The sequence below is a fragment of the Gracilinanus agilis genome, chromosome 1 (assembly GCF_016433145.1).
Source record: "Gracilinanus agilis isolate LMUSP501 chromosome 1, AgileGrace, whole genome shotgun sequence".
Lineage (NCBI taxonomy): Eukaryota > Metazoa > Chordata > Mammalia > Didelphimorphia > Didelphidae > Gracilinanus > Gracilinanus agilis.
The window spans coordinates 180401647-180426051 of record NC_058130.1 but is presented as its reverse complement, the minus strand read 5'-3'; the positions used below and the strand labels follow the sequence as shown (position 1 = coordinate 180426051).

The window sequence follows — 24405 nt, the reverse complement described above, 5'->3', positions numbered from 1 at the left end:
ATACTAAATAGCTTTAAGGAGGCTTTCCAGTCACAGAGAGGGTTAGAGTTCAATGTTATCAATTTCCACTTGAAGAATGGATATGTTATGATTCTTTAACACCCATTCTACTAAAATCTCATATTTAGGGGGCAGCTGGGTAGCTCAGTGGATTGAGAGCCAGGCCTAGAGATGGGAGGTCCTGGGTTCAAATCTAACCTCAGACACTTCCCAGCTGTGTGACCCTGGACAAGTCACTTAACCCCCATTGCCTAGCCCTTACCACTCTTCTGTCTTGGAACCAATACACAGAATTGATTCTAAAACAGAAGGTAAGAGTTTAAAAAACAACCTCATATTTATATAGAGCTTTAAGGTATACAACATAGCATTATTATCTCTACTTTACAAATGAGAACACTAATGTTCAGAGAGGCCAGGGGCCAAAGAGCTGGTAAACATCAGAGCCAGGATTCAAACCAAGCTCTCACTAAAATTTGAGTGTTCTTTCAACTACATTACAAGTCTGCTTAGCATTCTTCTAATTCCCACAAGCACATATTCATATAGAACAAAGTCTACAAGGTTTTGTTGGTACCAGGGGAGTGAAGGCAGAGAGGGTTTAAAAAAAAAAAAAAGGAATCCCTCAACTTCATTTCAGAGAATAGGATTCAAGCAACAAAACTATTTCCCCCAAATTCATTAAATGTGAAATTTAGTAATTCTCCTAAAACTTCCTAAACTGTATTAATTTTAAAAATAACACTTTGAAAAATGTGTTCCATATCAAAGCAATCTTCAATTCCTCCATCATATATACATCAATTTAAACAGTAAGATATTGCCTGATGTTTTCATGAGCAGATACTGAGTGGGTAGGAAGAAATGTTCTTATAAATGACACTCTGACTTTACCTCCATTTCAATGTTCATAAGCAAGTTGATTCAATATGTTATTAGCCCATTTGTCTCTACAGTCAAAATCCATCACAAATCATCTTATCATGTGTCATGCAAATTTTTTTTCAGTTTCATATGTTATATTTACACACACATTTTCTTCCTGGCATCCTCTCTAAGCAATCCTATCCCAATTGTGACTTCTTAGCCCTTTGCATCTCTACCAGTCCACAAACATCAAACCATAAAAAGGAAATAAAGCAACCTTATCTCAGGCAACACAACTGTTGCAACAATAACAGAATATAATAACTATGTGAGGCAAATACAGACACCTTTTTAGAAAAATTTCACATACAAACTTCAACTCCAACTATATTCTCACAAGACTTGATTTATTAGAATTAGATAGATCTTGGGAAAGCATCATACTCCCTCATTTCAAAGTTTAAGAAACTAAAAATCAAAATGGGGATGTGACTTGTTCTAAAATCCTGCTAACTACAGCCATTAGTAGTAAAGTTGAGGCGCAAGCCCCAATCTCCTGTCTCCATGCCCAGCACTCTTGACATTCTGCCTCCAGTGATTTTTAAAGAAGTAGAGCAACAAAGAAACACAATCTTTTTAAAAATAAGCTGATAAAAGACTGTCTATAATTCAATGAGTAAGATTCAAAGTGTCCCAAAGAAATTTCTATTCAAAATTTTTTTTAAAAGATTATTCCTCCTAGAAATGAGGCAGGAATGTGATTTTGTACTTTCTGTGGTGCAATAAAATGTGAAAGCAAAGAATATTTTTAGACTGTTCAAGACTAAAAGGATCTTTCCAAAGGATCTGCTTTAAATCTGTTTTTTCCTACATATTGATGAAAATTGACCAAGGCTATAAAAGAAAGTAAATCATTTCCATACCACAAAAGCCTTCAAGATAAACAAGAGGAAATGTTATTAAAAATAATCCTACCATTAGTAGTAGTTTGAACCTCACTTCAATAACTAAAATACAACATTCTTCCAGCACTTTTATTCTACCCTTGAAAATAAAACGAGAATTTCTTATGGAAGATGCTTGAAACCAAAAGCAAAGTGTACAAGGTAATAAAGCTTTACAAGACATCTTTCTAGAAATGCAAGAGTTAAAAAGCCCTTCTAATTCACATTCAGTCTTCACATGCTGCCTAAGCTCAGCTGTTTAAAATTCCCTAAAGATCCAACTCTATTAGGCTTTACAAAAAAAGGATCACTAATAAAGGTAAATGAGAAAGCTAATTTAGGATAAGGCAAGCTTGAGATTTTGTATTTTGTTTTGGGTGGAGGTACTGATGGAAAGTCACGTTTACTTACTTTTAAAATGAAGAAGACCAAAACAAAGTGGCTCACTCGAGGATCAAAACTGTAACTGTAACTTCATTAATGGTAAGTTCTAATCAAATGAGCAAGCATATTATTTTTGAAAATAATAAAAGCACATGATTCTTTTAAGAAAATTTTAGGACTCTAGCATTTTCTAGAACTCACAGACTTTCTTCCAATTAGGACATGTTAGTAGGATTTTGCTATGATTTTATTAAAGAAATTATATGAGCATGCATAGGACTTTTCCATACACACACACACACACACACACACACACATATATGCACACACATATATTCTCTCTTTCAATCTCTCTTTTTTTAAACAATCAATCAACATTTTTAAAGTATCTAATATGTGCCAGGCCCTATGCTAAGCACTGGAGATACCATAAGGGGCAAAAGATAGTTCCTGGCATCAAAGAGCTTGCAATAAGATGAATAATTTCAGTATTTTTTTTATTTTAATATTGTATTCTACATGATTTCTGAAATTTATAATAGTCTGAAAATTGGCATGTTTTATTCAAGTGACATTAATATTAGTTAATTTTTCATCTAATCTACTTTAGGGAACTGCAAAAAAAAAAAAAGATTACTGGAAGTAATCAAGTTAAGTATTAGGCATCAACTATGCTTTTATCTTTAAGGATACCACTGCATTTAGGAAGCATTTTTTAACTTAACAAATATACTATCAAAGCTTAAAACTTCATCCCCAAAGCTTATCTTAACATTTAAAAAATAACTTGGCTATTGGTAAGCATTTACTTTACCCCCCAAAAAAGAACTCCCTTTAAAAATTATCCTTCATCAGCAAATCATTCACTCTCCATGACACCTAACGCTACTCTTTTTCATATGAGATAATTTTTGCACTGGGACCTATGGATTACTTACTTGTTAAAAAAAGGTTCAATGAGTTTTGACCTGGCAGACACATGAATTTTTGGAGGACTGAGAAAAGAACCTAGTGAAAAAAAAAAAGAGGAAGGATATTATAAATGACATAAATGATTTTGCAGACGAGGCTTGAAAGTTCAGGCAAAAACATATAAATCAACAAACATATTTGGTATAAAATGCAAGTACTCATAATAACCAAGTTCTACACTGCCTGACATGCTCAGGGAGAAAAACTCCATTACCCAACTACATCTTCTCTCACATATCTTCCCTTTCTACTTTGACTCCCACCTCCAAATGAGTGAATCATAGGAAAAGATAGACAGGTATGTTTTCCCTTCCCAATTATACAAATGCTTAATGAATCATGCATCTAGTACCTAGGAAATTAGCCATGGAGATGAAACACAGTCCTGTAATGTATGCATCATAGCCTGCCTCATGGAGTTGTTCAGATGCAGTGTCATAACTTGGAAACCCTTCTGCACTTTCTAAAAATAAAGAAAAAAACAGTGAAATGATATATAATGAATCCTACATACACTTAACTCTATTGTAACCGCTACAGAAATAACCTAAATGACCAGAAAATAAAGTTTTAAGACATCACTTCAGCAAGTATTTTCTATTTCTCCCACAGCCCAAGACTTGCTTTGTTATGGTTTAATATGATTCACAATGAGAGCTGCTATCCATTAGCAATGTCAAATGCCTTACCTACACAATATTAACTTTGTCAAATATCAGAAATTTTATAAGAGTGTCTAATTTTTAAATATTTTGTTTTATAAGCCTTAGAATTGAGAAGGTATACCTTCATCTCATTTTAATGGGCAATATCTCAGAAACTGCAGAACTTGCCCTCCTCAAAATAGGACCCACGTTTTCAACATTGCCAACTAGTAAGTGTCCTAATGCTGAATATTCTATTTCTGAATCGTTTCCAAATTCATGGAAGGATTTCTTACCTTAGAGATTACATTAACAAGTAGAGCCCAATCTAACAGGACTAAATTTGCTGAAAAATGAAAGATTAATGGCTTAGGCTCAGAACATTTTCCTGGGAACTTCTGCACTATATCTCCAAGTTCAAGCAACAAAATGAGAAAGCACAAGTAAATCCAAAAATACACCAAAACCTCAGAATGTTATCTATCCTCAGGGTCCATACTATGAGACTATCTTACCAAGAAGGCCAACTCAAAAACCTTTTATTATTTTATCATACTTTATTATACTATGGTTGAGAGAGATGGGGAAAGAGGGAGAGTAATTAAACCTCTTTGGACGAAGTTTACTTGTCCTGATTTATACTAAATTTTACTTCACAGTGAACAGAGGATTAGGGAAGTTTCAGTGTAGAGGTATAAAATAACATACGAAAGCAGATATAACAGGGTTTGCCAGGCCTAGAGACAGGAGGTCCTGGGTTCAAATCTGCCCTCAGATACTTCCTAGCTGTGTGTCCTTGGGAAAATCACTTAACCTGCATTGCTTAGCCCTTACCACTCTTCTGCCTTGGAACCAGTATGCAATATTGATTCCAAGATGAAAGATAAGGGTTTTTATTAAAAAAAAAAAAAGGATAAAAACCAGGAAAGCTACAATATTAGAATAAAGTCATTAATGTAAATAATAGTTTAAGTTTTTTAAAATAATTTTTGCATCAATATAATGTCCATCACAGAGAATTTCCTAATCCCCCAAAGATCTTAAATAAGAATAAGCCTAAAAACCTTTGTCTTTTAAAAAATGTTTCCTATCTACATAACTTAATTTCCTAAATCTTCCATCACCTCTTAGATATACACACATTTTCCAAGGTCATTAATAATAATATTAATTTCATTCTTTTATCCCTTCTTACTTAGGTTATTATTCAGAAAGAGAAACAGCTATAATCAAGAATGCTTAAAGATATTACGTTCTAAAATAAAGTACTAGTCTTTAACTGGTGACTTTAGAATTTTTCAGTTAAAATTAGAGGAATCTAATGGAATATCTCTAGAACACACAACAATGACATTATTAGGCTAACATAAACAAATTACGCATATAGTTAGGAAAACAGATTAAGGAACTGAGCACAAAGTATAGTTCAGATGTGATAAGACCAAATGTTTCTCAGTCTGGAAGCACTCACTCAATTGCCACCTTGATTATCTGCCCTGATTCCACTTATATGCCAGATTAACAAAGGATATGGGGAGTCTCATTCCTCCCAGTAGAAAAGAACAGTTCTCAAATTTGCCAAGAGCCCCAAAAAAAGTATAATGTTGGTGCTTAATCAAAAACAGAATCTATTTTAAAAAGGTAGCTTAGAGGAAAAAAATTCCTTTAATTTGGGGGAAAATGCTATTAGTGTCAAGAGATAATACATTAGCTTGAATTACTTTGGTCCTCAACTCCTTGTTCATCAAACTATCCAACAAAGAATTTAAACAGGAAACGACCAGGGTTAACCAGAAAATAGCAACACAATGTTGGTTATTAGCTAGTGAATTCCATGGCACTTCCATTCAATTATGTTTATTAACTCATAACCAAAAGACTTCATTTTTTAGCATTAAACACTTACCAACTTTAGGTGGGTTGAATGGTGCCTCTTTTAATCGTTTTTCTAGTTCCGCAAGGGATGTGTTATTAATAATATCCTGCAAAGAGCAGCAAAGAATAAGCAATTATTATTGGATAGAACAGGAGAACTATATTTGATGACAGTTAACTCCTAAATATGTTGAGCAGTGCACCACCTTATGTCCTTCAGTGACACTGATACCTGTCAAAGTTTACTAAATGTGCTAAGCAGGCAGGTTTTATATTTAGTATGTCAGATATAGCTATAATCAGAATGGACCTTTTCTGGATGAGCTTATTTCTATAGTTCTATAGTAGGTAATGATATGGCAAAACTATGCCTTTGCCACAATACATAATCATTCCAATTATATGACAGGCACCTGAAAAACGTCAAATGGTTATAAAAATATCTGTTACAAAAGTATCAGGTTTTCTTTTTTAAAAAAACAGGAAAATTGTGAAAAACTGGCAATGATAATTCAGATTTGGAAATTACCTTAAAAGGCTGTGTGCTTGCCATCAGTTTAGTATCCAGTAACCTAAAATTTTAAAAGGGTCAAAATGTAAATAAAATATATTTGAATGCCAAAAAATTAATTCATTACTTATTTGGATATGATTTTCTCAACATTTTAAAAAAAGGTTAGTGTTGCCAAATGCATTGGAGAGAGCACTTTCTCTAATCTTTTCAAGATGAAAAGTGTATTTTAGTTGGTGTGAATATGCCAGAAATCTTACTGTATTTTCCTAAACAGTTCAGGGTGGCAAAGCAAACAGAAGTAGAGAGTCCTGCCTCTGTACTTTTACTCCTAGCAGTAAATTGACATGTTCCTTTTCTTTCTAAAAAAAACAAACAAAAAACAGCTCTTAACTTCATCTTAGAATCAGCACTGTGTATTGGTTCCAAGGGAGAAGAGTGGTAAGGGTTAGGCAATTGGGATTAAGTGACTTGCCCAGAGTCACCCAGCTACAGAGTGTATGAAGAAAAATTTGAACTCAGGACCTTCAGACTCAAGGCCAGGCTTTCAATCTACTAAACCACAATGCTGCCCCACATGTTTCTTTTCTACCAAAAATATAAAAGAGTGAAATGATTCAATCAAATTAAATTCAACAAGCATGTATTAGGTACTTGTTATGTGTAAAGTGCTACTCTAAGAGCTAAGGATACAACAAAAAAAAAAACAGTTTCTGCCCTTAAATAGGTTATAGCATATACAAATAAGTAAATACAAGTAATTTGATAATGGAGAACATTACTAAAACATAGGAGGATCAGCAAAGGTAGCACATGGTGGGATTGGGGGTAGTGGTTGGGAGAAAAGCATATATTAAGAATTATTATGGGATAGCTAGGTGGCTCAGTGGATAAAAAGCCCTGGGCAAGTCTCTTAAACCCCATTGCCTAGCTACTGATCTTCTGCCTTAGAACTGATACTACTATTAGGTTCCAAGACGGAAGGAAAGGGTTTTTTAAAAAAAGAATCTATTATATGTCAGGCACTATGCTAAAGTACTTTAAAAATATTATCTCATTTGATCTTCATATCAACTATATAAAGTAAGTGCTGAACTTTGAAAAAAAGATAAAGACTCTAAGAAGGAGAATAGAAGAAGGAACATTTTCCAAGCATAGGACAAAAGCATGGAATCAAGAAATGAAATGGACAGTTCAAAGAGTCCATGACAAAACAACTGATTGAGAGGATCACAGAAAATAAAAAACAACTATGATTAAATACAAACGAAAAATTTTTGCATAAACAAAATCAATACAGTAAAAATGAGAAGGGAAATAGTTACTATGAAAAAATATCTTTGTGGTATATGTCTCTAATAAAAAGCCCATTTTCAAGACATATAAGGAAATTGTTGAAGTGTATAAGAATAAGAACCATTCCACAATTGATAAATGCTCAAAGACTATGAGCAAGCAATGGGGTGATGGATTCAAGATGCTGAATGAAATGTTTTATAAGATATGGACAATGTCTAAAATTTTTTCTGCCTGATCATGCATATTTGTTACAAATGTTTTCCTTTATTTTCTTTCAAATTAAGGGAAATTTGGGATGAGGAAATAAATGCTTGTTAATTGAAAAATAATATTTTTAAACAGTTCAAGGAAGAACAAGTAGGTCAGTTTAGATGTACTACTGTCTCTATGAAGAGGAATAATGTGCTTACTAGAGAGGTAGGCTGGAGCCAGAGTACAAAGGACTTTAAAACAGCAATCTGAGGGTTTTGCTTTTTAAAAATCCCATTCAGATACTTTCAAGGGCATAAAATTCTCATACTATTATATAACTTCTTTTATTGTTAATTGTTACTACCAACTTTTCAGTATTATTTCCTATAGTATACTCATGATAACATTAAAGTTTGGTGATATTTTATTATGATAATGCCAAATAGATGAGAAATTTTTAAAATTAATTGCTATAACATAAAAAATCCTACCAAATATTTCCTTCCATAGAAAAATAATTTCAGTGTAGGAAGCACAGAAATAGCAGATCTAGAGCAGGTTAGCTTCATTAAAATCTATTCCAGTCCACTGACAAAGTCAGGACTAAGTTCCATCATATGAAAAACAAATCTGAGCTCTATAGTTAATATCTGACCTGGCATTTCCAGGAGTAAAATTTGACTTTAATTGCTCCAATGCACTAAAATTTGAAGGTAATGAATTTAATATAGAGTGAAAAATAATTGCAATAACTCTTGCCTCTCTACAGAGTACTCTATAGAGACTATTCAATATTTATAAGGTTCAATAAATTTATAAAACAGCAAATTTCCTCAGTTCTTTTCATTTCATGATGCATGTGAAGAAAGAGACAAAATACCCTTTTGTAGCAGGATTCAGGTTTAGTAGTGAAGTTATCTTATTTTGAGAATCTCTAAAATATGAGTTCTAAAATTAAATAATCACAAAGCTAAAATTGTGAAACCATCAATAAATAATCCAGAAAGGATAAACATCTATCAACCTATTCTTCTGGCTCATAGTCCCATCAAGTTACAATATACATATAATACATGCTCAAATATAATACATTGGTAGTAAATGCTATTGCATGTGAGATAATAGTGAAAAAGAAAGCTTACCTGGGGAAGACACATGTTGTTACCTCCTTAAACTCATTTAAGTCCTAAAATGCAAAACATTAACTTAGTATAGCTAAGCTGCCAAATTCTATATTAATACCCATAAATTGTAATAATCAATATGAAAGTCCAGAACCAACACAGGTATAACACCTTTCTCCATTCTCTGGCAATGTTTCCAGAACCTTTACAAATGAATTGTCACTTCAAAAACGCACTTTAGACAATTAAAAAATTCTTTGAAAACTCAAAATTCGAACAATGTACATATACTTCCAGAATAAGAGTACCAATGAAAAACTGCTAAACTAATTAACCATACCAAAAAAAATCCTGATGTTTCAAAAAGAATTCTTAAGTTTATATATTTTGATAGGCCTACAGCTGAAGTAGCAAAGCACACAAAGAAAGAAACAGGAAGCAGCATGTGACAGTCCATCTACCACCACTGACCACAATTCTTTCCTTAGCTGTGGAGAAAGCTCAGGATGCTAAACCCAATAGCCCAAGGAATAGTAATGCTTCTAGCCCATTATCTAAGTCATCCTAGAATGTATCCCCTGTGCAGATTCAGCAGGCAACTATTCATGCAGATGTTATAGCCACAGCTCCTTAAGATTCAGAAAAGAAAATTCTTGCTATCAAAACCCTTGTCAAATAGTGCAACATCAAAAACTGAAATGATTTTATTTATGGAAATTACATTAAAGAAAAGGCTGAGGACCATGGGACCTTTTCATCTGACATGCAATCAAAACCTTCCATATGTGTTGTCCTCCCATTAGAATGTAAGCTCCCTGAGAGCAGGGGCTACCTTAATTTTCTATTTGTATTCCCAAAGTTTAGCAAAAATGCTTTACACATAATAAATGCTTGATAAATGCCTTATTCATCCTAACTTAAAATTCGTTCTAGGGCCTTTATATAAGACCAAGTAAATTAAGATAATAAGTTTCTACTGGATTTTTCTGAGTTATTAAAAAAACAAACTGCTCATTCAGCAAACAGACATACTAAAAAGCCAGGTGAGCCTAGTAAGCATATAAATCCTACTAAATAAATAAATATGTTAAACTCAGCCATGTTAAAACACAGTATCTCTAACTACTGAAACAACTCAAATAGCCTAACTATTACTAAAGCAGCACTATTAGTCTCGGACTAGTATTAAACATTTCCCCAGCAACTTCTCTGCTGACTCTAATGTCCCATCTCCAAATACTGCAAACTGGATGTCCAGTAGACAATTTAATCTCAAAATGTCCAAAACAGAACTCATTCTCTTTCCCTCAAGCCCCTCCTACCTTCCCCATTATTGCAGAGAACACTGTCCTCCCAGCCCCTGGATTGTAACTACGAGTCAACCTTGATTCCTTAGTATCTACACCCACATCCCCAAATCCAATCTCTTGCCAAGGCTTTTCAATTTCATTTTTGCAACATCTCTGGAATAACCCCCTTTCTCTCCAAAACTGTCGCCTCTCTGGGGCAGGCTCTCATTACCTCATACACACAGTTTATTACAACAGCTTGCTGTTTGGGGTAGCTGGGTGGCACAGAGCCAGGCCTAGAGATGAGAGGTCCTGGGTTCAAATTTGACCCCAGATACTTCCTAGCTGTATGACCCTGGGCAAGAAGTCACTTAACCCCAACTGCCTAACCTTGCTTGTCCTGCAGCTTCTTGTTTTTTGTTTGTTTAAAAACAAAAAACCTTTACCTTCTGTCTTACAATCATTACAAAGTATTGTTTCCAAGGCAGAATAGTGGTAAGGGCTAGGCAACTGGGGTTAAATGACTTGTGAAGGGTCATATTTCATATAGCTGAGAGATACCTGAGACCATATTTGAACCCAGGACCTCCTATCTCCAGGTCTGACTATCTATCCATTGAGCTATTGAGCTGCCCCTTGTCCTTCTGTTTTAGAGTTGTCACTAAGACAGAAAAGTAAGGGTTAAAAAATATAGACCACTACTGGATCTGCCTCATATTTTCCCCCATTCCAACCTATCTTTCATTTCGCCACCAAAGTGATTTTCCCAAAGTACAAGACTGACCATGTCATCCCACTACTCAATAAACTGCAGTGGTTCCATTGTCTCCAGGAGCAAATATAAAATGTTTTGTTTGCCATTTCATAGACTTGCTTTCCCCTATCTTTACAATTTTCTTACACCTCACTCCCTGCCATGTACTTTGACCAAGTTGACACTGGCTTCCAAGTTGTTCAACCAACAAGACACTTCATTTTCTTGACTCCATGCATTTTCCCTGGTTGACTACCATGCCTGGAATGCTCTCCCTCCTCAAATTGGTCTACTGACTTCCTTTGGCTTCCTTTAAGTGCCAACTAAAATTCCATCTTTTACAGGAAGCCTTTCCTAATCCCTCTTAATTGTAGTAAATACAAGCTTGAAATAATATTAATAGTCTTGTTATGTTGAAGCCATATGCTCCATATTTTCTTTGGGAATCTTGTAATGGAAACTTTTTTTCTGGGGGGAAATGAAATATAATAATGAGATCCTAATGAACTTTTCTATATTCCTTATTTCTCATTTATCCTGTATATTTTGCTTTCTATAGATTTGTTTACATGCTTTCTATCCCTTTTCATTGTGAGTTCCTTAGAGGGCAGGGAATTTTTGCCTTTTTTGTATCTCTAATGCTAAGCACAATGCCCATCACAGAGTAGACACTTAAAAAAGATATTCTGATTGATTGATTTTGATCAGAAAGTCTAAAACTGAAATAAGATTGTTCTAACTCTGAACTAATGAGCATAAATGACAAAACTAGACTTAAAAGTCATATTCTTAACCTTTTGTAATAAATTCTTCAACATTATTAATGCTTCACAGGAGCACACCATATCCAATGACCTTTTTTCAAGGATCTATAAATACCAAAATTAAAATTTTACAATTAACAAAAGGAAAAAACCTGAAATTCTGACTAGCTTTTCCACGACTATAGTCAACTTTGCATTAAGTACAACAAGAATGTAGCATGAATCTATATCTAAGCAGAAGAAATTCAGAAACAATTCTGACATAGCAATGACACAGCTCTACAAATGACAACCAAAATCATCCATACTCATGTACATTCTAATAACGCTTGAATTTTATAAAACCGAAGCTCAGAATGGCTGAGGAACTTGCCCACAGTCACAGTGCTTGCCCATGGAAGAGCTGGCCCCAGGACCCAGGTCTGATGCTTGATGTTCTACTATTACAGACTGTGTCCCAGCAAAGGACAAGTTAGTTAAGTACAGAGCAAGTGAACAAATGGAAATAAACCTTTACATAATTAATAAAGAGATAACATCAATATTCATTTATGTTTTAAAACTACTGCAACAACTTTCTTAATAATAACATGTTGGAAACATTGTAAGAATACTTCTTCAGGCATGGGTTAGACTAGAAGAGAGCTATGATTCTATAATTAGTAATATGACCATAATACAAAGCAGAATTCTATATAAGGTCTTTCTTACTCTCTCTAACCAAATGCCAAAAAGATTTCATTATGAGACATTTTCACCTAGAAAAAAGTTTCCATGACAAGAATCCCAAAGAAAATATGGAGCATATGGTTCCAGCATAACAAAGCTATTAATATTATTACTAGCTTGCATTATATGGTATTTTAAGGTTTACAATATACTTTCCTAATAAAAACCTAGTGCCATTAGTTGGTATTACTCTCCCCCCATTTTAGATATGAGAAAACTGAGGTCCCAAGAAATTGGTAAATTTTTTTTAAACTCCCTTTCTTCTAGGGAGCTCATTTTATTTCAGACATTATCTCATTTATCCTCATGATTTCCTTCTTAAGCAGGTACAGAGAAACTACCAGCAACATCTGAAAGAAAGAAATAAACAAGCAGCCTGACTTTCTCAAAGATACAAAACAACAGAATTAGAACCAAACTCAAATGTCCTAAACATTTCCTAATCTATAAAATCTAGTATTCTTTCAAGTATAATCCAATGTCAGGTTATAGTTATTCAATTCCTTCATCCAGAAAAATACTTATTGAGTATCTATGTCTGAGGCAGGTTAACAGGCAGTTCACTGAATCAGCCAAAATATACAGTGAATGGACATTGCAGATGGAAAGTGAATGGTGCCGAGAACTGAAAGGCAAAGAGTGAGCTCAATCAACCTTAACAAAAAGCACCACGGTTGGGCCCCCAGCCTTACTCATGGAGCCAGTTGGGAGGCAAAGAGTTGTGTCTAAAACAGTGATGGACAAACTATTCCCCTTGGGCCAGATCCAGACTACAGTTTGCTCATCACTGCCTTAAGCAATCCTCTAATCATGACGCCCTCACATCCAGATGTAGTGATTAGGGAATTGCTTAAGGCAGTGATGAGCAAACTATAGTCTGGATCTGGCCCACAGGGAATAGTTTGCCCATCACTGGTCTAAAGCATCCCTGAGCCCCTGGTACTCACTATTATGATGAGTGTCTTTCAGGGAGTCACTGAGATCTCTGCCCTAATCTTTATCCCCAAAGATTCAAATCAGGATATCATCAGCACCAAGAATGGTGACAAACAATATGCTATCTCTTTGGCTGACTGCTATTTTGGGCCAGCTCAACCTTCTCTTTGGATCATAATTAAAAAATGAAAGTATCTGCTATCTTAAGTATCACTCACTGGTCTTGAAGAAGATGGGAATCTATGCAATTCTCTGTCACCTAGGTAAAGAAGAAACTCCTCAAGATGTTAAAACACCTATTAATCTGAAGTCTTGATAATCCATCTATGTGGAAAACAACTGTCTTAAACATTTATATTCAAGATGAATTTTTGTCTTATTCTAAAGTTCAGTATTTCTTCCATCCTTATCTTTTTTCTAATTACATTTTGTCAAACTGTGTGTCTACTTCTTAATAGCATAGCCTAATATCTAAAAGATGTTATGTACTTTTCTGTCAAAAGAATATTGCTTTTTTTACAAGAATATTGTTTTGTGGGCAGCTGGATGGCTCAGTGGATTGAGAGCAAAGCCTAGAGACAGGAGGTCCTAGATTCAAATCTAGTCTCAGATACTTCCTAGCTGTGTGACCCTGGGCAAGTCACTTAACCCCCATTGCCTAGCCCTGTAACAAATAAAATTAATACAGAAAGATACATATATAAAAGATATTAGGGTTTAAAAAAAAGAATACTGCTTTAATGAGATCTAGATTACTCTTTCCCCTTGGGAATCTAAAGACATGAAAGATGGCTTCCCCCACCCATTCACTGCAATAAAAAGAAGTGATATATAAAAATTGGATGAATGGCTACAGTTTGGGAATCATAAGAAGATAGTGTTCAGAGGAAAAAAATTTCCTAATGTTACTAAAACTATAACAAGCTGCATTTTCCCAAAAAGTTCATCTTAAATTTGTCTCCTTTGAAGATTTTTTTCTCTTTTTTATGGGAAAATAAAAATGTTCCATATTTCTTTCTTTCTTTTTTTTTTTTTTTTTTATTAAAAAACCCTTACCTTCCGCTTTGGAGTCAATACTATGTATTGGCTTCAAGGCAGAAGAGTGGTAAGAGCTAGGCAATGGGGGTCAAGTGACTTGCCCAAGGTCACACAGCTAGGAAGTGTCTGAGGCCAGATTTGAACCTAGGACCTCCCATCTCTAGGCCTGGCTATCAATCCACTGAGCCATCCAGCTGCCCCCTTGTTCCATATTTCAATGATCCCAAGCTACCTGTTTTCATAAAAGTCTATATCTTTTTAACATCAAAAGTAGCTTAAATATAAATGGTAATATAATAAAAATGGTATTTTCCACCACTATGATTAGGGGGAAATTGATAATTAAATGATAGAGGAAATAATAAAAGTCTATCTCAACCAAACAGGAGCAAAAGAAAAGAAACTCAAAGTAAAATAGGCTTCTAGTAAGAAAAACAAATCTTTTCATCAAACATGGGATAAAAATCTGATATCCAAGATATGTTAGGAATTGGACATAGAAATATGACTAAGTGCCATTACCCAATAGATAACCAGTTTAAGGATAATGACAATTTTCCAAAGTGGAAATGTACGTTATAAACAATATGAAAAAAATGCCCCAACTTACTAGTAAGAAAAATGCAAATTAAGACAACTCTGAGGTTTTTTACCTTTCACTCTTCACATTGACAATGATTATAATATAGGTAGACGTAGTCACTATCAGTGCAGCTATGGAAAGACAAGCACACTGAATACACTGTTGGAAATATGAACTGCCTAAACTTTCTGGAAAATAACTTTGAATTATATAAGAAAATTTACTAAACTGTTCATACCTTTTGACTAAGCAACATTAATAGTAGGTCATACCACAAGGAAGTCAGTGACAAAAAGAAGGATCCCATATATTGCTAAATATTTGTAGCAGCATTTTTTGGGAAAGCAAAGTAAGGATACATCTACTAAAGACTTTCTAAAACAAACTAAGGTAAATGAATGCCATATTATAGATCCATAAGAAGTGACAAATTTAAAGATTACAGAGAATAATGGAAAGATTGTATGAATGAATAGAGAGCAAAGAACCAGGAAAACAATACACACAATGGCTATAATTTAAAAAAATAAAAAGAACACTAAATGACAACTAAACTTTGACTAAATATGACAAATGTAGTTCCAGAGGAGATGATCTCTAAGGTCCCACTTAGCTTTAAATATATAGCTGCTATGATTTCATAATGAAACATACTTCCTTCTCTTATTAGGGATGTAGGGGACTACAGGTACAGAATAATACTATCAATAAGTTCTGATTAAGTTTTTCCTTTGTTTGAAGTGATATTATGATTGGGTGGAATATATCAAGAAATGATTATATGAAAAATGAAAGGCATCAATAAAACTTTTTAAAAGAAGAAACAGAAGCTCTTATCTAGGATAGGGACAATGAGAATCAAGTAGCAGGGAGATGAGTACAAAGGGAACTGCAAAAATTTGGCCTCACATACTTCCTAGCTGTGTGACATTGGGCAAGTCACTTAACTCCCAATACCTTACTGCTCTTCTGTCTTGGAACCAATATTGAGTATTGATTTAAAGAGAAGGGAAAGTTAAAAAAAAAAAAAAAAGACTGCAGAAGTATGCAGAGGTATGACTGACTGTATGTGAACTACAAGATAAGAAATCTGGGTTCTAATTATACAATTTGGGGCAAGCTGCTTAATCTCCACAAACTCATCTATAGTATGAGAGGGTTGAGCTGACTCATTTCTAAGATCTCTTCCAAATTATATCATCCAAAAGATTAAATTACAAAATGCTTCTTAAAGAATAAAGTATTTAAAAAGCCAGAGGAATATCTAGTGATCATGGCTGGGCTGTGCCAATATAACAACAATGTTAATACTATCAAAGTTAAATTACACTTTGAATGCTATAACAATAAATTTATCAGAGATACTTTATAAACGTTAAAAAAATATCAAATATTCATTTGGAAAAATTGAAGATCTGGAATATCAAGGGAAATGATTAAAAGAGAAAGGTACAAAAGGAAAACAGCACTTCCACAGCTTGAATTGTATTATAAAATATCAGTCATCAATCAAAACCATGGGGTACTAGTTTAAAAAACTGAAAAAAATAGAACGATAAGTCAGACTAGATAAGGGAGAATGAGAAGCAATGAAACTCAATAACCTAGTGTTTAATAAACCTGAAAGAACTTTCTACCTGATAAAACTGCTAAGAAAACTACAAAGTAGTCTGGCAGAAATAAGACAGATCAAAACTTTACACTAAATTTCATAAAATATTCTAAATGGATATGTGACTTTAATATTAAAGTTCATACTATGAAAAAATTAGAAGAGAAGCAGATCATATACCTTTTACAGAATTGGATAGGAGATGTATATTTAACCAAGCAAACGTTAAAGTAATTACAGAAGATAAAGGGTTATTTTGATTATATGAAACTGAAATGCTTCTTAACAAACAAAATTAATGCACCTAAGATAGGAAGGGAAGTGGCCAAATGGGAAAAAATTCTTTTATCAAATTTCTCTGGTACCCAAGATTATATAACACACTCACACAAAGAACACACACAGACACACAGCGCGCATGCACACTATTCCCTAACAGGTGATTAATTGGTCAAAAATTAATCGGTCAACAGTTCTCAAAAAAATAAGTGCAAACTATTAACCATATGAAAGAATGCTCCAAATCACTAATAAGAGAACTGAAAAACAAAATCAACCTGAGGTTTCAACTCACACCCTGCAAACTGGCAAAAGAAGATGGGGAAAATCAATGTTAGTGGGGTTGTGGGGAAATAGGCCCATTAATACACTGCTGGTGTCACTATGATCAGTACAACTATTCTGGAAAGCAATCTGGAATAATGCAAAGAGATTAAAGTGTCTGTATCCTTTACCCAGAAATTCCATGACTAAATTCGTACTCTAAGGAGGCCACTAATGATAAGAAAGTCCCCACATATACCAAAACATTTATAGCAGCATTTTTTTAATAGTAAAGAACTGGAAAAAAAGTAGATGCCCATCAATTGGGGAAGACACAATAATAATATGGAATATTACTGTATTATAAGACATGATGAATGTAATGAATACAGAAATACAGAAAGAAGAACTTATGCAGAGTGAAGTCAAGAAAACAATATATATGACAACAATGCAAACTGTAAAGAGCTATATGCCCATGCAAAAAAAAAAAAAGTTGATGTTTCAAAATTAAAAGAAGAAACAACACAGCTCAAAAGAAGAGATATAAGAGGATACTCCCATCTCATGCCTTTGCAGAAGTGGGATGTCCATGAATGTTAGACATTGTACATATTTTCAGACTTTTTAGATTATGCTGATTTTCCCCCCTCTTCTTTTTCCTTTTGTTTTTAATCTTGAAAAAAATGCTGTTATATGAGATGACTCTCTGGAGGGGTATATAAGAGATACTAAGGGATATTATGGTGGTATTAAAAAAAAAGATTTTAAAAATTATATCATTTATTATGGTTGCAAAGTTTTGACCCTGGTTATTCTGAGAATGGTGGTGCCATAAACTTTTGTTAAGGAAGCTAGGTAAATCAGAGCTGGTCAAGGAGGAGGAAAAAGGTTAGAATAATACTGGCAAAATTAAAGGACTCATGTTTAGGAACTTAACTTATATGTAGGCAAATCTGGGTGTTTGTTAGAAAAAGCATGTTATCAAAATTCAATATATTTTCTTTTTTAAGGAAAGAAATAGAAGATCAGAAGAAAATCTGAATAAAACCACCCAACATGAAATAATCCATATTTTAAAAAGATCACCTACATCTACTATGTCTAGAAATTTCCAATGGTTTAGAAACCAATCCTCTGTAGAAAAGAGGTTAAAACCACTGAATGAAGACTACTACTACTTTTTCCTCCTTTTCATACCACTGAGGTTACTTTAAAATAATATACGTCTGTTCAGTAATGTGATGTTAAAGGCTCTACTCTTTTCCCTAATAAATTCCTTTCTATGGAATCGCATAGCATGTAAGAAGTTGCATATGCACAATATAGGAGAGTCTTTTTGCAATAACTAGAATTGTCAACAAGGATTGGCAAATCACTTACCTCAGGCAATGGGCAGTAGAACTGGTGAATTGTATGCATGACATCCAAAAGCATATTATGACCAATGACAAGTTTACCCTAAAGAGAGTCAGATTACAAAATAACTTCTTTGTATTACATTAGACTATATATATATATAGCACACCAGTTTCAAAGAATAAAGAAGTACAATTCTGGTTCCAAGCAAACGCTAATCATATTCCTATTTGTATTAACTATATTCCTTAGAGATTTTTTGGATTTGTTGTTTAGCTTCATAGAATTTTTTCCCCTTTATTCCTCTTTTTTTTCCTTTCTCTTTCATAAGGAGGAATGGTAGTCTAGCAAAGGATGAGGGACATGTTCATTGGGAAATATAAACAATGTAAAAAAAAGATATCAATAAAATTTATTTTTAGAAAAGGCTCTCTTCCCCTGATTTTTTTTTTAATAATGTAGGGAGGCAAGGACATGATGAGAAAGGATCAACTGATCCTGAGTTTTCTTTTTTCATGACACTGTCTTGACATTCTCTATAATCAAAACTAACTTAAAATTCAATCTGAGGAGTTTAATTTTAGAAGTGTCAAACTTATAAAAGTTGAGCCTTCTGCATTATCAAACATTTTGTAAGAAAATACAGAATGTACTTTGTAGGATTCTTATTTATAAAACTCTTCATTACAAATTAAGAAAAATAAAAAAGCTCCTTCACAGTAATGCTCATATTCACAGTGCAAAAAAAGATGTTACTATCATCTATGCCAAAGTTCATGAGAAATCTCCTTAAAAATAGATTTCAATAATAAAGAATTTTTTTCATTTATTCCATTTACCTAAAAATTAAATAATGAGACAAAACAATGGGTTTTTTTTTTTTGTCTATGAAGATAGAACACCTCCCTTTCAACAAAAATCACCATGACATCAGTTTGACACAATAAAGTAGAGGGATTTTTACTTTCCTTTAGATGACAAACTGAAAGAAAACTGGGGTTCGCATGTGTTCCCAAGTCCCTGTCTGCTTAGTATTCTATTTAAAAAATAACAAATAAAAACAAATAATATGCTGCTATTATATAGAGTATCTCTAAGTAACTTTACAATGATAAAAAACATTCTAAAATTATGACATATTTTTCAAAATGTCTTGGTAATTTAGAGGAAATTGGGCTCTACCCTGCCCAAGTCGTAACCCTGTTATTAAGAGAGCAGTAAAATGTCATGAATTACTTTACACAAGAAAAGAAAAGTGAAGCAGAAAATATGTGTAATATTTGGGGGCAGCTAGGTAGTTCAGTGGATAAATAGAGCCAGGCCTGGAGATGGGAGGATCTTGGTTCAAATCTGGCCACTTGCTAGCTATGTGACCCTGGGCACATCACTTAACCCCACCTGCATAGACCTTCTAACATATCTCTGCCTTGTAACATATATTTAGTATTGATTCCAAGTCAGAAGGTAAGGGTTGAAAAGAAAAGAAAAAGAAATGTGTAGAATTTCAACTGATAAGTTGTCAGACATCCTAGTTTGGAGGTCAAAATGCTATCATCATAAGAAATCTGGATGTTTCTTTATTCTGTTGTTCCTATGAAATTAATTTTCCCTTATGAAGTGGGTTCATCTACTATGCCTCTGTCAAATTTAACAATATCATTCAAGGTAATAACCATATCTTTTGTCATATTATTAGATTCTACAAAAAGCACATTGGATGAAACTATCGAGGAAGTCAATTCTATAATAACAACATAAATGGGAACTCAGAGAAACTATACTATGATGGAATTTTATTATTTTACAATTGGGTTGGAGCTTTTAATAACCATAATAATCATTAATAATCCTCTGCAAGGGCAAGCATCATATGTCATTGAAACTTTCTATCTTCCCCAATCCCCAAAATAGTATAAATAGAGATCATTCATAAGAATATGTTGGATTGAATGCTATTGAGAAATATTAACAGTAAGGGTATAGGAATGTCAGGGTACAAGGCAATATCATTCAGTATATGCCTATGCTTAGTGACTGATCCAAGAAACAAAGCTACAGAGACTCTATGCCCCCTCCACATAAACAGATCCAAGGAATGATGTCCTGAGAACTTTCCTTGGCCTCTTATGTTCCCTGTTTCAAAGTTCAGAGTCAAAGGGGTTATCTAAAAGATTATTTTCAAGGTACATTCTGCTCTAGGAAAAAGATCTCAGATTCCAACCTGAAGCAGAGAGCACCATGAATTACCAGCTAAATCTAGATGCAGTAATTCACAGAGCAAAATGCTAAACTTTGCCATATGTCTATAGCTAAATGTGGATATCATTCAGGTCTGGAGCATATCTAACAGGGGAGGGAGGGTAAAGGAAAGGAAAAAGGAGAGGGAAGAGAGAAAGGGCAAAGGGAGAGGGGGAAGAGAGAGAGAGAGAGAATGTGTGCTATATGTGTAAAATTCACCCAAGTTATCAGTACATTTTAAAAAAAATGTCAAACTGTCATATGGTTAAGCAATATAATACCTAAATATAGTTACAGCAAAAGTGAAAATATTAGGTTGACAGTATATATATGTTCCCATATTTCTCAAATGTAGCATTTTCTACAAAAAATAAGAATAATTGTTACTGTTTTCAAACACAAACCACAATGATTATCTGCTTTCTGTAAACCAATTAAGAACAATATAGTATATTACTGCCATACACTGTAGGAACCCATTTCCATTTTAATAAAGAGCCTTGCAATTTAGATGTCTAAAATTCATTTAAAAATTATATACTATCTATAAAAATCTAATAATTTCCCTCCTTATTTATCACTTAAGTTATCAAAATTTAAATCTCTATATTAAGACTATACTCTGTTATTTCAAGATGCTAATTTCAACATCTTAACTGACAGAAGTTATCTAAAGGAAATAGTCTGATTTACTTACAGAATTGGCAATGGCATGAATGACTCTAGAAAATCCCACAGCATCATTTAGTTCCTCCTATTAAAAAAAAATAGTCCTTGTTTAAATAAATGTTGGAACATAATAAAAAATTAGAAGCCCCAAAGCTTTATACAGTACTCACTACAAACAAGCTTTGAACCACTTTCATTTGGGCTATAGTGCTTTTGCCATGTTCCAAAATAACTATTATAACAACACCTGAACTGTGAATGTAAATATCTTTTGGCTTCAGTCATTAAAACTAAGAATCAGCAACAAATATCAAATTAGTCATCTGTAACTGCTACAAAGATACCTGGAATTTTACCTATTAGGTGGTAGTCTGTCAAATTTATAAGCCCCATTATTTAGGCACTTATCTGCTCCCCACCCAATCTCTTCTGACTGATTAAAGAAATGTGCCACCTGGTGATTTAATTAAGCACTGCAGGAAAGTAGAAAATTTAATTAAATTGAACAAATTGATGAAATACAAGTGTAGTGGTCTGGTGATCTCAAATACTCTTGTAATTCCTATTTTTTTATTTAGAAAATTCTGCTTTAATCCAAGTTGGTTGTTTTTTTTTTAAACCCTTAATTTCTGTGTATTGGCTCCTAAGTGAAAGAGTGATAAGGGTGGGCAATGGGGGTCAAGTGACTTGCCCAGGGTCACACAGCTGGGAAGTGTCTGAGGCCAGATTTGAACCTAGGACCTCCCGTATCTAGGCCTGACTCTTCATTCCACTGAGCTACCCAGCTGCCCTGTCCAAGTTGGTTTTTACTTAGCCTTGAATTGTTCCTTGGATTAAAACTGCAATTAGAATAAGAAGAGCAATTAACTCCTCCTAGACAATCACTTAAAAGCAGTTAACTTGTTTTAGACAATTAGCAAATAATTCACTCATCTTAAACTTAGAGTATTATCAGGTGTTATTGTAAGGTTATATATTAATTTTACATGTTAAATAGCTATTCTCATCATTACTAACCCAAGAGGTCCTTGAGGTCAAGAACAGTTTTATTCAGTTTTATTCATATACTCAGTAGCTATGTTGTTCAATCATTTTTCAGTCATGTCTGATTATGTGTGACCTCACTTGGGGTTTTCTAAGCAAAGATACTGGAATGGTTTGCCATTTCCTTCCCCAGTTTATTTTACAGATGAAGAAAGTAAGACAAATAGGGTTAAGTGCCTTGCCCAGGGTCACACAGCTAATATGTTCCTGAGGCCAAATCTGAACTCAGGAAGAAGTGCCTTCCTGACTCAAGATCCAGCATTCTATCCACTGTGCCACCTAGCTACCCAACCTTGCAGACAGTAGGAGGTAAACATATCCAGAGTTGAACTGTCAGAAAAAAACATTAAGTGAAACTCTCCAAATTATATTCAGCATGAAACAAAAGGTTATGCAAAAGAAAAATTCCTTGTTGATTCAACACTAAGGAAAAAACTCAGGTTTCAAAAAATAGCCCTCAAATTATTTCCTATATGTGTGTTCCCTCTGAGAAACACAGAAAATGGGGCTACAATTCCTGCTCATGGTGGTAGCTCAGTATTGCCAAGCCATGAACATATTCTTTAGAAGCTACTGTCATATCAAACTATATTTAAATAAATGAAAAGTAATCACAACGCAAAAAGCACTCCAGTGAATACTTTTGTGAAATGAAAAACCCTCAAAAGGAAATTTCCAACCATCAATTTATTTGCTGAACACCCCAGAGACTCCATCAGTACCCATGTGATCTCAAGAGATCTATAACAGTTTAATATCCTTTGGAAAATGTGCATAAAGGAAGACATGGACAAGTCAAGCAGGATGAGAAGGGATAAGATATACTACTCCCTATATCACCATAAAAAGTACCCACAACAATTAATTTTCAATTGTTTACAATTAATTTTAATAATTTACTAATTTAATTAACTTTACTAATTTACTTTGTTAGTTCAAAATGCCATTGTACAAGCTGCCTCAAAATAAAGTTACCCATACACAAATAAAAATCCATTACATACAACACAGAAAGAATTCAATCAGAACATTAATAAAATTTAACTTTGTGAAGTAGAAATAACTTGCAAACAAATAATCAGATGCCACTGGGAGCTCCATGTTTCAATGGGTGGAAAATCTTTGCCTCTCACAAAAATCCATTAATATAGTTTCTCTCATTTGCTTTCCTCTTAATATTTAAAAGAAATTTTTCAATGAATGTCCCAGTACTATTTTGTAAAAATAACAGAATTTTTTTCTAAATAAGGTTTCTAGATTACAAATTACATGCAATAATAGATCCTTATTCAAAATTTCATACTCTCATAAAGTATGTAATTACATATGCTACTGATTAGATTAGCTTTTAAAATATAACTACAGAGAACTAAAGCCTATGGCAAAACTAGTCAATAATCCAGATTTTATTTCCTTACTCAAAGACAGATATGGAAAAGTCAATTTGGAAATGTTAAAAGTTCCACAATATCTTTTACAGAAATTAAATGATGATTAAGAATAATAATTCCTATGGACTGCCTCAATTATATGCAGAGTGAACAAAGATGAATCATGGAAAAACATAATTCTTGGTTTTGTCTATACTATGTTACTTGATAGCTTTAGTTTTTTCAACTACCTATTTTTTTATTCAACTCATAAGTTAAATTTTTCTGGAATGAAAACCCTTTCTTCATCTGATTAATGAAATACAGAGTCGGAGTTAAAAAAAAAGTGAAGGGGAAAATTCTGTCAACTTTATATGAAAGTAAATAAATGAAATCCATTTACCTGTTCTTTAGCATGTTTCTGCTGTTCTCTCCTTTTACGTTCTTCCTCATCTACTTTGCTAATAACAATATAGCGTTCTTTCTGAAAAAAAAAAAAAAATCACCAAGTTACAAATAAAATATTCCAGAAGCAATTCAGAATGGGTGAACGACTTGAATATAAAGAGGGAAACTATAAACATGTTAAGTGAACACAGAATAGTATACTTGTCAGATCTCTGGGAAAGGAAAGACTTTAAAACCAAGCAAGAGTTAGAGAAAAT

At 33.6% G+C, this 24405-nt stretch overlaps 1 protein-coding gene across 2 annotated transcripts in view; it reads right to left on the bottom strand.

Annotated features, from left to right (window-relative positions):
• PARN (poly(A)-specific ribonuclease) overlaps positions 1-24405 on the bottom strand; it is a 191763-nt gene that overhangs the window by 144981 nt on the left and 22377 nt on the right. For both annotated transcript variants that reach the window (XM_044659120.1, XM_044659112.1), the window contains exons 11-18: positions 24144-24224; positions 21355-21411; positions 18444-18521; positions 8831-8874; positions 6216-6258; positions 5718-5793; positions 3520-3630; positions 3134-3203 (exon numbers count right to left, since the gene is read on the bottom strand). In XM_044659120.1, the coding sequence (XP_044515055.1) occupies positions 3134-3203; positions 3520-3630; positions 5718-5793; positions 6216-6258; positions 8831-8874; positions 18444-18521; positions 21355-21411; positions 24144-24224 (560 nt within the window). The remainder of the gene's footprint in view (positions 1-3133; positions 3204-3519; positions 3631-5717; positions 5794-6215; positions 6259-8830; positions 8875-18443; positions 18522-21354; positions 21412-24143; positions 24225-24405) is intronic.